Source organism: Gambusia affinis, linkage group LG21 (assembly GCF_019740435.1).
Source record: "Gambusia affinis linkage group LG21, SWU_Gaff_1.0, whole genome shotgun sequence".
Taxonomy (NCBI): domain Eukaryota; kingdom Metazoa; phylum Chordata; class Actinopteri; order Cyprinodontiformes; family Poeciliidae; genus Gambusia; species Gambusia affinis.
Genome location: NC_057888.1, coordinates 14,095,416 through 14,113,257, shown reverse-complemented (window position 1 = coordinate 14,113,257; position 17,842 = coordinate 14,095,416). Strand labels below are relative to the sequence as shown.

Below are 17,842 nucleotides of genomic sequence, written 5' to 3'. Positions count from 1 at the left end.
TCTTTGCCCTGGAATGATTAAAAATTTTTAGCAGTCGTGAGTATCAGCAACCAAGGTCAAGTTTAGCAAAGAATATAATAGGTGGCTTTGGTCTGAGTCTGTCATGGTTATGCAATATATTTTTCAGCCTGAGGAAATGAGAGCAAAATATTGTAAAACTTAGAGCAATGGAAATTCCTTTCACAACACTTCTCAAGCTGGAAGAGATGAAGTAATCAAATAATTATTTAAATAGATTTTTTTTTTTTTAAATCTGACATGTTTTCTTTTACTTCACAATCTGGACTCAAACTATATTTTATTCCAATTTTGTAAGAATGTCAAGGAATATTTCATGTTATCAGAAATGCAATTGCAGATATGAACAAAAAGGGTTCAGGAGTCATTACTTTGTTTTGTCAGTCAGTAATAAAATAACAAGTACTAGAAAAGTAGCCGACCCCCATAATTTTGTCTTATACATTTATTTCTATTTGCCTGTAATTCCCTGGGCTATGGCAGTAATGGACTGCACTCACCTTTGCATATACAATTAGGCCTGTGATCGAATTCTGTGGATAAGTGCACCCGACCTGAAAAGCTGCACCTTTTAAAGGCTTCACGCTTTTTACACTTCTAACCTCCCATGAGAACTAAGCAATTCTGGTGCATATAAAATCAAGCAAAATCTAGATCTATTTACAACAAAAGAAACATTTGAAGTCTTGCCTAAATTGTGTTTTTTTTTTTTTTTTTTTGAACATCAAGGGTCCTGGCACACATAATGTCTAGCATCTTCATTATGAAGCAACACAGGAAATCTTCAGAACAGAATTATGCACAAACAGAAAAAACACACAAAACCAAAAACATAACATACAAACAAAGAAGAAAAACATCCCAGTGTGCACCTTTCACAGATGGCTGTTGTATTTTGTCCAGGGAAGGAACAGATGCAGTGCTTGACATTTAGAATGAGGACAATTTTAATAAAAGGCACAACAAAAAAGTACCTCTGTCAAAAATGTACATGATTAAACAACAGTTGCCAGCTAAAGAGCAAAGACATTTAAAGACTCGCTCTAAATTTGCAACAGAAACTGAGGAAAATACTGAAACTTAGAAAAAGGAGATGAAGAAATCTTGCGCAAAAGAGTGGCAAGTAACTTACTTTCCTACCTCCAGGTTAACTTAATTAGATAAGGCCTGAAGAGAGCTCTAAACCACAGCAGATGGGGCAAAGCCAGAAACAGAATCCCTAAAGTGTGTCAAGGTAGATGTCACAGACCACAGAAAAACTGCTGCCAAAGAGAAACCAGGGCAGGGACAGGAAAGCACTGAAATACCCCCCTGCTTGGCCAAAAAGACTGGAGTTTAGGACCTAGATAACTACAAGTATGACCTTCTTCCAGTATGATTTGTGGAAAGAAACATAGTACTCTCTTGACACATAGGAGTTTGTGTGTATGAGCTTTACTAGGGTGGACTTCATATAATTCAAAAGGCTAGCATTAACATTTTTGGTGTAAATGTAAAGATTTAATTTCACAATGAGTGAATGTGAAAACTTAAGATAATGCCTATTTCTCCATTATTAAAAATCTGTAAATCTAAGGTTTGTCAACCAAGACAGAAAAGGGGATTTTTTTTTTTTTGTTCTTCAGCAAACATAAAAGCATCTGCTGTGGCAAAGCAGGGTGGAGAAACAAAATGAGCAAAGCTGTGCAAACCCATTCAACTGCAAAAAACACATTGCCTGAGGTATCTTCTGTAATCTGATATCAAATATTCGGAACAATGAAAACAGGCCTCAGAGAGGATGGAGGTTGAATGGAAGGAATCGGGAAAGTAGAACTTGAAGAAAAAGAAAAAGCATGAAATACCTTTGTTTAAATTTGCTACATTACAGCTGAAATTGAATGTGCGCGTGTGGGTGCGTGGGCATGTGCGTGTGCGTGTGTGAGAACACATGCAAGCACCAGCTTGGAGCTCCAACATCCTTCCAAATAGTTTCTATAATCTGTCATTTCCTGCTGTGTTAGCACCCAGGAACATCAAATGAATGAGACGCCTGACAGGTCTCATTCTCCAACACCCATATGTCATCCTGTCACAACCTTTTTTCCTCACCACGCTCTGTCTGCTTTGCCAAAATTCTTTTTTATCTCCTAACATTTCTTCTGACTCAGCCACTTCTAGCCTGTCACCTCTCTGTTTGTCTCGCTTACCACCACATCCTTCTCTCCAGTTCACCTCAGATCACTGTGGATGCTGCATTTTTATCAATGAAAATAAGCCAAGCTTGTTTTTTTTTTTTTTTTTTTTGTTTTTTTTTTTTGCTGAAGGAGATGTGGTAGCTTATCAGACACTATACATAATATACACGGCAGACTGGGATTCAAACCCAGGTTGTTCTTACTGCAATGTTACAGTGCTACTAACTGCACCACCACAACACTTGATATATGAAAGATACTATAAACTTGATACCATTTTCATTACTGCAGCAACATTTTCTGAAGGCACAGGGTTCTTTTTAGATAGAGCAAAAAAATAAAATAAAATAAAATAAAATATGATTGATTACAATTTGACTATATTTTAATTTCCTTCATTAGGGCAAAACAAAAAGTACCGGTAATGGAAAAATTCAGCTGAGGAAAAAATGTATATTATTGAAGAGTTATTTCCCTGCTTAAGAAAACTGAATAATATCCTTAATGAAAGTATGCACAATGATTCAGTCATGCAATTATATTTCTTGATCATAATCATTTATCTATAGTTTGCCTATGTGTCCATCCATTTCTCTTCCAATTTGCTGTTGTATAGGTATTGAAATCATCACAGATGAAGCTAAAGTTTTAAGTATCTCAGATTACACATTGGAGGTTAAAATTAACAAAACGTTTTTGCCATCCGAGGTTATTTTTTGAGCACGGTAAAGCAAACTGAGGGAAAAAGGCTGACATGCTGCTTCACTGGATGTAAACCATTTTATTCAATGTAGTAGAAATGCATCTCTTGAATACTAATAGCAATATATTAAAAATGCATGGCATCCAGCTAATAGACAATTTTTCTGTGAAAGTGTTAGGCTAGAAATAATATTTTGATACTAGTAAACGGCTAAAGTACGGAAGAGGATTAGGGCCACCGAAAAAAAAAAAAAAAGAATTCTGACTTTTAAGTCAGAATTCTGAGATTAAAGTCAGAATTTTTATTATTTTTTTTCTTTTTGGTGGCCCTAATCCTCTTCCATACTAAAGCACAGTAAAAAAAGAAAAGGAAAAAAAAAAACTAAAGATATGACATCAGTAGGAATACTTGACAATGGTTTGCAACAGGATGCAGTTTCCTGAGTGGAATACAGACCAGCTGTAAACACGGCAGCATAATGGCTTTTATGTGATAAAGATAGCATGGAAGAGGTTTGGATGCTGCATAAGCACAACACCCCTCCACCCTCCCCTTATCTTTTTTCCGGAACACTCTTACATATTGCTCTTGTTTACAAAAAAACCCCCCAAAAAAACCCCATATGGCTGGCCGTTCATCGGGGGAAAAAAAGCAGCGTCACCCATCACTGTTAAGGTAAAATGTCTTTGAAAGTGAAGCTGTCGATACACACAAATCCACTAAAAATACCGAACTAACACCTTAAATTACAAAACAAAAGTCCAGCAGATCATGACATACAAAAATTTTAAGATCATGAGTTGTTGGTTAATATCACATCAGTATTAAACCGTTAAATCTTTTGACAAAATATACATGTTTTGTCTTTCAGTTCAAATACTTTCCTTGAGAATATGGTAATTAGGGATGCTGCAGACATGTCCTGTCTGCATTTCACAATTTAAATAATGTTCACTAGAAATCATATTTGGAAACGTGACCCAGAGCTAGCACACAAATTCAATGACCCAATTCAAATATACGTATAATTAAAAGCTTGTTTATGAATGTATGGACCAAACCATCAGCCTATCATCTGATGAGCACACACACAGTGATTGCATTTACTGATAGTTTCCAGAGGGGGAATTTAGGATTAATGATGGAAAATTAATGTAACATGCAAAATGGTGAGTTTCTCAGCTGTCACAGTCCCTCCTAATGAGAGGAAAGAGATGGTAGGAGTGTGGGAGAGGCAAAAAAAAAGAAGGGGAAAAACAGTAAACTAGTTGGCTGTAAAAACAGGAAACAAAAGTGTGAAAAGAGAGATGGGTGTGAATCATAGCAGAATGTGAGTGATAGCCTTGTTAACACGTACCAGATTCATGCCAACTGAGATGCATTTATCTCTCCAGCTGCATTTTACTACTATACACACCGAAACATAATTATTAAAGTTACTACATCATAAAATTATTATCATTTATTACGCTGCAGTCACATCATTATTCCGTAGCACACACCAATCCTTTGGTATTATTACCGCAATGCAGACATATCATTAGATAGAATTCTCTTGAGCCACTAGTGCAGAGGCTTCCTAGCCTTCCTTTGTAATGGTAGAAATGATGGCTCCTTCTTTGTCGAGACTCCCTAATCACAAAGCAACATTCCAGAGAAAACATGTGAGACTAATGAGGCGAAAACTTATAGGTTTAAACACAGACTCTAATTCACTGCATGTTTTTGTTAACTTCCAAAATGTTCAGAACTAAATTTGCAGCTGGTCAGTTCAGCATGTTATGAAACATTACCGTTTGTTTTTAGGTTGGTAGTAACAATAACGTGATTAAATGTAGTTTGGTTAAAAAAAAAAAAAAAAAAAGAAAAAAGAAAAAAAAAATCAACAAGTATTAATCAGACTTCTTTGTTTTTCTTTTCTTTTATATGTTAGTGCTTTTTGGATTATTCCTTACAATCCATCCATCACACCATCAATCATCAAGCAAGCAGGGAAACTAGAAGTCGTAATCCTCTTAAAGACATCCTGTATTTTTCAAACACTATGCTACTTAAAAATACAATTTAAATTTATTACTACTAATAAATCTGTAAAACACTGATGTGTCATCATTCCTTTTACAAACAATTAAATGTGTTGTGAAGTTCATGCTTTCTGATTGATGGTAATAGTGTTAGGTGTATAAGCCCAAATGTGAAAAATAAGTCTGTTGAATCAAAGAGCAAAATATTGCTCCTTTTTTTTTATGACTGATGCTTTCAAACTTTTATGGTGCGCCATCTGAGCTTTGCTTCAACAATGCATTATTACATTCACTCGTAGTTATGCTCATTATTTTAGCAAAGTAACTGTGACACAGTGAGCATAATGAGCATGCTACTTTAAGGAACAATTTGACTAACAGACAAGGGACATTATTTACCCACATGTTATTTCCCAAAACTGGGCCATCTATGACAAAACACAGAGTTTGTATCTCGTCCCACTGCATCGATGTTGACCAACATCCCATTCTTTAACCCTCCTGTTATGTTGCGGGTCAATTTGACCCGTTTCAAAGTTAAAAAAAAAAAAAAAAATAGTTAGAAGTATTTTTTCTGCATGAAACTTTTTCTATTTGTCTTAATAGGTGCACTCTATGTATATAAAAATTTTTTTTCATTTTACACACTTGCAGCCCCCTCTGTGTCTATTTGTTACATAGATACTGTTCGGGTCAATTTGACCCGGCATACAAGTTGAAGGGTAAAAAGTTTTAAAAAATGTCCAATTCTGTTTGTTTCCTTGCACCTATGAGACATATTTCACCACACACACACACACACACACACACACACACACACACACACACGCACGCATGCACACACATGCATGCACACAAGCCTACATTCTCACTATTCTCTTTACTTCACAAGGAAACTGAGAAAGCAGGTGTTTATAAAACTTTTGACGGGAACCTTTACTCTTTACTGTTCCCGTGTAAAAACTCCACCCACACTGAGTGACACTCACTAGAAGGGGTGGGGTGGGTGGGCATAAATACTCTCTGCAAGGGAGTCCTAAACACATTACACACTAAAGGTACATGTGATATCGTCACTGTCAGAGGTCAGGAAATGAGCAGCAGGAAAAAAAAGATGACAGCCCTGGAAGCTCTGGAACTTCTTGTTGATCATGACAGTGAAATAGAAGAGGAGGTTTCTGAAGCTGAAGACAGTATTGAGGTCAATTCTGAGTCTGATGATTCTGATTATGAAGCAATTGATGAAAATGATGTTCATGTTTCTCGAAGCAAGACATTCATGTCAAAAAATGGTGAAATTCAGTGGTCTTCATCTCCAACTAAGAACAGTAAATGTGTCTCAAGTTCAATTATAAAGATCACCCTTAGAAATCCATCCATCCATCCATCCATTTTCTTACACCCTTCTTCCCTAATGGGGTCGGGAGGGTTGCTGGTGCCTATCTCCAGCTGCGTTCCGGGCGAGAGGCGGGGTCACCCTTAGAAAAAAAATTAAAAATGTAATGCAAAAAAATTTACAAAAAATCACTTTCAAAGATAATTAGTGTTATTTTGTGTTTAGGTTTTTCAGTGGGCATAAAAAAAATTGTAAATCACATTTTTTATGTCCAAATGAGTAAATTGTCATCATTGATCCTTTATTTGTGAGGAATAAAAAAACATAATTGCACAAATATTGATTGGAATGGTTAGTATAGGAGTTAATAATCAGACACAAAAAAGATTTGGAGGATTTTTTTGGTTTCTGACACTATAGCATGACTAAACACTCCCCGGGTCAAATTGACCCGCGAACATTATTGCTGTACCTCAGAAACGAACATAACAGGAGGGTTAAATCACTGTATGAGAGAAACTGGTTGTGAAAATAAATGTTTTTTTTGTTTGTTTTTTTTTTAGCTAACACCTACATAACTCTTGTCAATTACACTTTGTAATTTAGATCAATTCAAAGACACTGCAAAGGATTTCAAAGTTGTTTGTAAATGAAAGTGGTCATTTCCAAAGGTAAATTTGTGCCCTAATAATATGTTTTTACTTGGTAAATTGTGAGGAAATGGAGTGAGGCTAAAGAGGAGTCTCAGATAACTAGCCTGGCTCCTGAAATAGTTACCTGCAGTTGAAACATGTCTCTTAAAAGCCATTATTACAATCTAGGGATGGGTGGTATGATATTAGCTTGTGAATGAAATGAATCTGTTGATGGTATGCCAAAGCAAAAATACTTTGTGGTAAGAGATATTCTTTTATACCGATTGAACACACTTTACCTAAGAATTGTTGCTGTTGTCTATCATTTTAAATAAAATATATTTTTTTCAGTTAGTCCAAACAGTCAGAGACCGAATGAATTAATATCTTGGAATATGTTAATAGAGGAAAACATATACATATACATATGGCCTTATATGCTCATCCTTAAAAAGCTATGTTTATACATAAGGTCACCGTCATAACATTGCAATTTCCCTTTACTGACATGATTTTTCAGATGGCTGAACTCTTGGTTTGTTTTTTCTAAAATGCATGTCGAATCTGATTCCTGTAACACAACGAGGGGTGGACTGCAGGTGTTAAGTTCATATGTAATTAAAAGTGAATTTGCCACAAAGGTACAGTCCAAGACTACATGATTTGGTAAAGTAATGACTTGTCTTAGCATGAGAGCTCATTAGAGTTCTGCTGTCTTTTGGTAATTCATCAGAAGATAAAAAATGCAAGTTAAGTGTGGATAGGGTGTTGGGATTTTAATATACTTGATTGACAGAGTACACTAATAGAAATCCAGGTGAGCAGAACTTGTGTACCTAATTGCCACTCAGTTAATTAGCTTTAATTGGTTTACTCATTAAACATTATACATATTTACTTATTTTTTTTCTCTTCATAAACATGGTTTATTTCTCAACAATATTCATATTTTTTAAATATTGCTTTTTGGGTGAGTAATTCCTAAAGAACTATAGCTGATTACTCCTGTCATAACTCTCACTGTATGATCCATATGTGGAGCTAGCAGTAGTTCTGAACTCCTGGCAAATATTCTCCAGAATAAGAATTGTATTATCCTACATCCTGGAGCAGCTGGCTGTGGTCTTTCTGTGCCCTTTAAATCATACAGGGCTAATTAGCAAAATCCCCAAAATCTCACTCACCCACCTAAGAGCCATGCTGGTTTCTGGACACTGGTTTTGAAATGTTTCTATGCTTGCAGAATAAATCCCAATTAACACATGTCATCACATCTATATGAACTGATGTCAAATGTTATGTTCACTTTCAATAAAATCAACTTTTCAATGAATAAATAAATTCAAATAAAGAAACTATATCCTTCAGGCAAGCAAGGCTGCAGCAGTTAACATATACATTTTTCTTCACGGAGAAGTTTCAAACAAGTGTGGGTCACTCAAAAATGGAACTGCTCACAGCTGAGAAGCTGCATTTAATTCGCAGCACAGAAAATAAATAAATAAATAAATAAAGACATACTGCTGTCAAAACAAACACACACTCCAGAGTGGTGCAATCAACCTACTGTACATACACAAGTCAAAACTGAAGAGAAAAATATGTCCTAAATTTTAGTTTAATATTCTGGTCCTTCCATCAAACCCCAGAAGGAAATCATTACTTCTAGCCTTCTAAATATGCATGTGGTTAATTATGCATCTTGTTACCACTGGCTAATCTGCATAAGACTCTCAAGTATTAAGTCCCTCTCATTACCATTCAGAAGGCCATCTCACAGGTGTGCCACGTAAGTGCACTGTACAACATATTGTAGCCAAAAAAAAAAAAAAAGATAAAAAAACCACACACACACACACCAACAAGGAGTCGATAAACAAGGCGGGAAGCGCAAGCACATATGAATATTCAAACGTGTACAACGACGTGATCAAACAAGCAGACGTGTGCTCGCTCAAGCGTACAGGCTCCTAAAAATGTACACATGCACATACAGGCGGGAGCAGTGGACACCCACCAAGAAGCAGACACATTATGCAACCCTGGTGACAGAAGGTCCAGGTTCCCTTGAATGGGTGGCAGTTCAGCCTGTGCCAACTCATTAAGAGCACAGCTGGCCATGTGGGTTGGAGTGGAGTAAAGCCACAGGGGTCCTCAGATGAGCTTCCAGTAGATTTTCACACAATTGTCGGGAAGACAAAAAGCTCTTTGAGGCACATTGTGTATCATTTGCAAATGAAACTTGTTCAAAACCGCAGAATCACTTGACTGACGCAAATGAAGCACCTGTAAATCATGGCATCTCTTTTGCTTGTAGGAATGCATCCAGTATGAATGGAAACAAATCAAGCCTGGATCTTATATTTACTTTGTGAAACAAGCGCTGAAGTCTTCAAGCCTCTAGAAGATATAAGGATTATTTTCCTTCACTGCAAACTTCAAACACTCGAGTTTATCCCACTGGCTTACTGTATGTAAACTGAAGCTGCGAAGTTCTGGTGTAAAGCAAGCAGGAGCGTAATAACAGCTTGTAAACAGGAAGAGACTCACCCAGGTTCCATTTGAGTCCTGTGGTGACTGTTTGGCAGGGTCCACCTACAGGAATGAGGCTGCACCACTCTCCCTCCAGGCTGGTGTTTACCCCGAGTTTGTGGTTGCCCTGCAAACACATTGCAGTAATGATGTGAATCGCTTTGCACAAATGCATTCTAATGCAGCAGAATATATCATAAATGCATTATTATCGCAATATTAATGTGCACCATAATAGTTTAGAAAAGGTTCTGTTGTACTATAGTACTTCCTGACTCTTATAATTACGTTGTTGTGAATTCAAACTTATCAAGCAATATAAGCAATATTAATTTGTGAAACAGAAATTAATAACCATGTATTATTTTTGTTGAGTTTAAAAGTTCCACACTACCTGGTGTTGATTATCACATGGAATTCAGGTGTAATATGTCATAGTTGTAATGAGAAAACAAATTAAGAGGCATGAATAATTTTGCAAGCTGGTGTTTCTTGAGTATGGAATGCTTCTGATACTACATTTAAAAAAAAAAAGAGTACTTATAGCAACATCTGTCATCTAAAACTATAAAAGTGCCATAGATGAACACAACCGGGGAAGGAACACATTAACCAACTTAAAAGTGTATGTTTAAAGTAGTGTTTTCATAGCTTAGCAACCTGGTACTTCAGAACCAGCGGGGAGGAATGATGGCAAATATTTAGGCTTTAGAGCTTTTGGTGTTCAGAAACAAACCTGTGGTTATTTTCTAGGCATAAGCACATGCTATGTGTGTTATAGTGTCAGAAAGGGAATACATGAAGAACAGGCATAAAAGGCAAACATGTATTTTCCCAACTACATATATGCCCTATTCCATATAAAGAGGTGGTTTTTCTTTAGTAAAATTAATTCCCCAAAACATTAGAACCAAAATTGAATGACATGTTGCCAGTAATAGAAAAGGGTAGATAAAATACTTTTGATTTAAAAATGGAATAAGAAAAATAGAAAGAATCCATAACTATTTTTGAGAATAACATCTTGAACCGTACATAACTATGCAGTTGACACACAGTTGCTTTTCTGACAAGAAAAGACTAAGATACACCAGTTAATTAGCCAGAGATTGGAATCAAACAATTTTGCCTTGATTTGCTCTGATCAGTGATTGGCAGGTCAAATACTGAAAAGGTCTTTTTTTTCCCACAAAACAACGTTTCATTTTCAGTCTTTAAATAGATATAGTTTGATAGATTTTATTTAGTTAAGTACTTAGGTCAGGGAAGTTAAGATTGATAAATTAAAATTGTATAGTAATTCCTTAATTTTCATTCACAGTCAAAGCTTCTGCCGCACATTTCTTCCTCTTCCTCACATTACAATCCCAAGAAAAATAAAAAAAAATAAAAAAAATAAAAAATCCTAGTCTACCTCTAAACCTAGCCCTGGTGGGCTCCTCTACAATCATCATTCCACAGTAGACCTTGAAAGTGTCCCTTAATTCAATTCAAAGGTTGTTAATTAAACAACTGCATTTCTTCAAGAGCAAGGTTTACCTTAAAGCTGATACCACTGTATCTCCACTAACATGAGGACCACGTTAACTGGAATACAGAAATATAATGAACAACTTTTGCAACAACAACGTCTCATAGGTACCCCATTTTGAATAGCTCAATTGCTAAATTCTGTTGTGTAAATAAGCAAATACTGAAGATACTATAAGGACAACAGGTTTAATATCAGTTTAATGGAAGTCACAAGGTGATTAATGTAAAGGTCGCACAAACCACAATGTTATAATTTCTAATTTAACAAAGAAATAACTTTTATCATGCAACTACCAGCTGTAATTTGACAAAATAATTACCATGATAGTTATAAATTACATTAGACATACGTTGAATAACGAGGCAGAAGAGCGACAGATACTGTTGTGAAATGTCCTTTCTGTGCAGATGGTCTGACACACACATGCACACGTATACACATTGGCAGAACTTGTCATCCTGGCTCACTTTCGTATTTATTTATACTTTTTATTTAAATGCTAAGTCTTTCCTTAGTTTACTCCAGCAGAGAGGCTTGGATGATTTAACACTGCTCGAGTATCACATTTCATCTTTTACATCAGCCGCCTCACTGACAAGTCTTACTCCTTCAAAGAGCAGCAAGTAAATAAGGTTGTAGTTTAAAGCTTGAACCAGTATGCTGGACTGAATTACAGAAGAGATCGGACAGACGCATCGTTGCACATCTTGAGTCCCACAACTCACAGAGCAGGGCCCCAAGAGCCTCTACAGAGGGTGGCTTACATCTCAGAGTAAATATCACTCTGGTTAACCGAGACTCAATAAAGCACATCACCAGAGAAAAGCAAACCTAGCCGAGCGCACCTTCTGTCCTTATGTTATTTATTTATGAGACTCGAATTAAGCAAATTTAGCACTACCTCGAGACTGAGACTGATTAAAACATCCGCCTGTTCTGCAGAGTCTCAGAAATAAAAGTCTCTCTACCCATAATTTAATAGAAGATATGATAATTTTGCAGTGCTCTGAGACTGTGATTGAAAACACATGACTTCTGCATATATCCTGGTGGCATAATTATACTAAGAAACCTTATTTGGGAATCAAATAAAATAAGACAAACAGGTGCAACCTTGATTAAATTTGAGCTTATTTGTGGTTCACAGATTCGGAGATTTAATCAAAAATAATGAAACATACTGAATTTACTGAATAAAACATGAGGGATTAATGGAAGGATTTCACCTTTTTATTGAGGATTTAACGTTTATAGAGTATTTTTTGTTGTGGTGTTTTAATAGATGATCATGGTGCTATTGAGTATTCGATTTCTGAATTAACCACATTTGGGGACTTTTTATTGTATCTAATAAGACTTGAGATTGTTAGACAGTAAACACTTCAAATACATTCATAACTTGAACAAACAGTGGTGAGCTTTTAGAAGGTTGAGCTCACCTTCATGTACAGGAATGTGAGGCACTGGCGAATTGGAGCTGCGTTGACAAACGAGCTTAATTTACCCTCGCTGAAGTTAAGATTAATTGGAGGTGTTGAGGTATGAAGCAGCAAATGACAACACGCCTTTAGAATAACGACAAGAAGTATGGCAAGAAAGCAGAAGAGCGGGGTTTGCTTTTGTCATCAGAAGGCATCACAGTTAGTTGTTTGTCCCAAAGACTTCAGAAAGGAGCAACTCAGCAGAGAGGTTGAGTGGCTGTGGGTTCAATGCATGTTCTAAAAGGCAGGTGTTAAGCCCACTTGTAAACTCAATCATTGGCGGAGCATGAGAAAGTGGCTGGCACAGAGAAAAAGGAGAAAAGAATAATTTGAGTGGCATCAGGAGAGACTCCAGCTCTTACTTTCACAACAGCAAATTGGGACATTATACAAGCAGAGCAGTGTGTAGATCAGTGAGAAAGTGAGTGTGCATGTGTGTTTTTGTTCTTGAAGTGATTACTTGACAAAAAAAAACAAAGCTTTCAACTCTCTAATCAAGGTAGGAACAGAGCAAAGAAAAACATTTTTGAGGGAGAATAGAAAGTAGGGAGAGCGCCTGGGAGATGGATGATTTGGAAGTTGTTAAGGGGCAGTGTTAGCCTAGTTTGAAGAAAATAGGTTCTGAGCCTGCTTATGTACGCAGTGATTATATGCATTTTATAGGGAACATATAGTTCTAATAACACCACAATAAAAGTTCAGGTCTTTGGAGGCTGTCATTACATGAATATAAGACTTTCTTCCACAGAGTTGATCTATTGCTTTACTTTTGCTGCAACTAGGTGTTGGCAGGTTTAGGAACCTATTTTTCATACAAGTTTAAAGCAAAATAATAATAATAATAATAATTTCTTTGCTTTAAAAGTTAGTAACAACAATTATTATTTTATCTGCTAAACAGCACAAAATAATTATTGGCACAGTTGTAATAAAGTTAACTTTAGTCATATATACATTTATTCATATTTTGAAAGACAGATAAAAGTGAAAATATAGAATAAATACTTGATAAATTTATTATTAGTTTCCAATTAGTAGTTTCTTATTGCCATTTACTGTTCTACTCCTTATAGTGAAACACTGGGATGTTAACAATTTAATATTAACTGATTAATTTTGATCATTGCAGTTTTTAAACTGCAGTTTTCCAAAGACTAACCATCAATTTTTTGTTAGTAGCTTGGTATTGATGTGAAGCCAGGTTTGAAGATTATACTAGAGAAACAATCAGAGGAAATGATAATTAGAATGAATGACCAGTGGATTATTTGGCAAAACAACAGGAAATAATAGAAATAAGCCAGAAATACAATTTACTTACAGGTCTGAGTAAGTATGCCAAGCTTGTTTCCTGTATGATCAAAACAGGCAGCTGTGTCATGGACTGAGCATGAAAGAGCGTCTCAACCGATGCCATGGTTTGGTCAAATCTCCCTGCTAGCCCACCCAGCGTCACTATGGTGTCCACCTGTGAAGAGAATCGAATACCAGGGAGTGTTTCTGAAATTTTGTCATGATGTACCTGTTTGTTAGAAAGTAAAAGAGCTGGCGACAGAAGGCTTTGAATCAATTTACTGTCGCTAAATTTTATCAACATGTTCCACCTGTTAAAAAAGCTTTTATATCACATCATTTAACTTGAAGGTATATTATATATATATATATATATATATATATATATATATATATATATATATATATATATATATATATATATATGGCTTTCAAGTACTGGAGCCATGAAACCACATTTCCTTTAAGTATAATCTGATCATATAATAGACAACAACCTTCGTAGAAATGAGTTCCCTGAGTCAATTTAGGAGATTAAAATATTAGGTGCAAATCAATGGAGCTAGATTATATAGCATCTACATTTTGAGCCACTTCCTTATTTACTGTTCTCAGCAATTCTATCTTTATACTCCCCAAGCAGTCTGCGCGAGTGCTGACAGCCCTAAAACCCAACAGAGTATAGAGGGCAAAAGAGCTTTCACAGGCTGATGACTGCCAGTCACACCAGCGACAAAAATGAACCAAGTTCCGTCAATCACACACATCGATGTTTTTTACTTTTCCATTTTCATCACCTTTTTAAACGTTCAGCAGCATTGGCTAGCCTGGAGCAAAACAAAATTATATAAGACTTCATGGGTAGGAAAATAAAATACACCGCACTATTTCAGCATTTTATAACAAGAAAGCACTTGGTTCTTTTTGTAAAAGTACTACCAAATGAAAATTGTCAATATAAACAATGGCACAAAAAAAAAATCATTAACTTTTTCTTAGGAAACACCAGCTGAATTGTCAGCTAAATTAAATGGATATGTACTTTTGGTTTTCACTTGTTCTGTTAAAGTGTTAAGTTTCACCACTATAATTAATAACAGGTGATATACACTTCCTCATGAATGTTGTCTTCATAAACACCTTTATTTTCCATGGTCAAAAATGTACCCAGTGTAAATGTAACATCTCAACCTATTTATGTTTTGCTCCAAAATATAAAATACTTCTCCCTGGTATGTCTCTCATTCGGAATAGATTTGTGCATTCTACTCTTAGATAGGTGCACTTTGACATGAAAACTTGCAAGCGTTACCTTCAGACCGTGTGATGAAAGTTAAAGGCTCTCGGAGACTTCTTTTTCCAGGAGACTGTCTGCGCTTGATCTTTTTATATCCTTTACCAAACTCCTAGACATGTGCAACCTTTTTTTCTCGAGGGTTCGAAAAACATGTCAGATATTCGTATGATGATCTCATCCATTTCAATAGCAAAGAGAATTTGGTATTGAATATGTCAGTGGTCTTAAATAACACTGCTTATAATCAAACTTTGATATCTTATTTGCTATGAGCGTATGGACACGAAGAGGTAAAAATTGATTTGGTCCCATATGCTTGATATGCAGGGGAAACATCTGTTAAAAAAAGTTATCAGTTTCCTTGGAACATTTTTTTACTACAACCCCCATCAGTAAAATGGCAGTAATTTGTCATAATTACATACTTTATGTTTCTGATCCTTCCAGTGTGCATGTATTAACCTATTTTAAGTTATTCCAAAGTGACCTCCAAAATATCACTTTGTCAATTTGATCATTTCACCTTATTCACCAAGTTTCGTCAGTGAAAAAAAAAAAGCTTAGATCAAACTAAGGGGAAATAAATTATCAAACTAAATGTGTCACAAGTTACTTCCTCCCTCAGGAAATGGAGTTAAAACAAAACAGAGTGCTGAGATTGAGGTTATTTCAACATCTGGCTGACACCCGCGCATGATGAAACATCGTCTAAGCTGTAAACAACAAGGCTTGATAAACAAACTCCCCTCTGTGAGGGAGACGCACTGACAGAGATGGAAGGGTTCAAAAAATGCTAATCTTGCTGTAAAACCCTTCACTGTGATTTGGTAAAGAGCACCAACTCACAGGGCAAACTGTATCAACCCACAGACAGAAATGTATCCAAGTACACAAGACATCATTTCCAAATATTTCTATCTTGAATCACACAATCATGAAGCATCTTATAAACTTTTGTTTAGCTTAATGCAATCAAACTACCTGAGTAGACTAAAATAGAAACCGTTCAGTGCTGAAAGAATGACATGAGAGAAAGACATTGGTGGGAAAAAGATGAATTTATCACCACTGTTATCATCATAATTTTCTAATATTGTGCAGTCCTAATATAGATCCTGCAAAGCTCAGAGCAATTTACCAACCCCTAAGCACCAAAACCTTTAGGGGAGTGCCAGTTAAACAGTAAGTAGAGTTTACTGTTTAATTTTAGCCTTATTTAAAATAGATGAAAAGTTGCTCAAAGAAATTCACAGGTATGAGAGGAAAGCTAAAAACACAGTTTAGCCCATGCGAGAGGTGCATTGGGCTTCAAGCTTCAACAAATAGTTAGCTCAATCTTCACTTTACTTGCATTTTACTGGTGTTTGGCACTAAACACTAAATTGCATACTGATGGGGGTATAAGAATAGATGCACATTAGTGAATGCAACTGGGTAAATGTGGCCCTAATGTAAGGTGATTTGAGTGAAGAGAAAAGCACAAAATAAATTGTCCCTTCTTATCATTTATAATAAGCATTATTTAAAAATATGAGCTTCATTTTTTGTTTATTTCTCTTTTTGTATTTGTTCACTAAATCAACCACAAACCAGGGCAAGAAAGGTATGTATGAGCGAATAAAGAACACTTCAACAAGCAGGGTGTACAGAATCAGCTTTTCTTCATTTTGCTTGGCTGAAGGAGTCGGATCAACCAGAAAGAGGCCTGTGAGATCAACGGAGAGAATCCTTGGAAAATGATGAACAGATCATAGCAGAGCAGAATATTAAAACACAGGGTGCTGCCTCACTGTAAGCATAGTCACAAAAAAACAGGCATTTCCAAAGCACATGCACGGTATTAAGGAGATAAGTACCTGCAGCCAGGGTACACACGTTCCAGAGAAAAAACAGCTAAATCCACTATAATCCTCTGACACGATTCCCGGGGATTTTAAAATCCTATTATTTCACTGAAATATTTCATTCTCTTAAAAGGGCTAAATGGATTGAAATTCGCAAAGGTGAACAGAAAAAGGAATATGACAATGCATTCTCTTAAATTCTTAGAGAAGTTGAGCTGTTCTCGACCTATTTTGGGTACTAAAGAGAGCCAGAGTTCAAGTATGAGTAATAAAGGGTAAGGAGGAAAAATCTTTGACAAAAAAACCCTCAGCAGAAAATCATAAAAAAGAAAGCATTTTGCCAGGCTCCTATCCTTTGAAAACAGACAAAAAAAAACACCCAGCAACAAAAAAAAAAAAAAAGGTTAAATATTAGTCAAGCTAAAAAAAAACCCGAAAAAACACAAAGGGGAAAGAGAAATCTAGCAGAAACAATGTACCGGTAAAAACACACAGCCTGGTTACATGTGTGTACATGAGAAGAAGTGAATGTTTGCATGCATCAAAGTGTCTTTCCCTTTGTCTTTCATTAGCTTAGAAATTTATTTGTGAAGTGATTAGGACACTCTGCAGTGATTGGGGTAACACTCAACATGGTACTCATTGTGATAAGGGAGAAAATAAAATAGGATAGGATACATAATAATAGATATGAGACAAAAGTGGGAGGAAAAAAACAAGGCATAAGACATTTTATGCCTGATCACTGTGGAAATATACATCCGACTTGACACAAGGCTCTCTTGTCTTGCAGCTTACAGCAGTATTGCAAATATCAGGCTGGGAAAAAAAGAAAAAAAAAACAGAATATGTCAAATACTGTATTTTAGAAGAGTCAATAGCCCCTTTGGATTTTATATGTAGGTGTAAGTGTACCAAATGTTATTTCAATGATATTTCTCAAACCTTATTTCTCCAGGAAATGTTGA

The 17,842-nt window shown here is 35.9% G+C and overlaps 1 protein-coding gene across 4 annotated transcripts in view; it reads right to left on the bottom strand.

The window, feature by feature from the left end:
- tpk1 (thiamin pyrophosphokinase 1) overlaps positions 1 to 17,842 on the bottom strand; it is a 94,813-nt gene that overhangs the window by 13,596 nt on the left and 63,375 nt on the right. For all 4 annotated transcript variants that reach the window (XM_044105316.1, XM_044105318.1, XM_044105317.1 and 1 more), the window contains 2 exons: positions 13,762 to 13,908; positions 9,444 to 9,552 (listed from right to left, as the gene is read on the bottom strand). In XM_044105316.1, the coding sequence (XP_043961251.1) occupies positions 9,444 to 9,552; positions 13,762 to 13,908 (256 nt within the window). The remainder of the gene's footprint in view (positions 1 to 9,443; positions 9,553 to 13,761; positions 13,909 to 17,842) is intronic.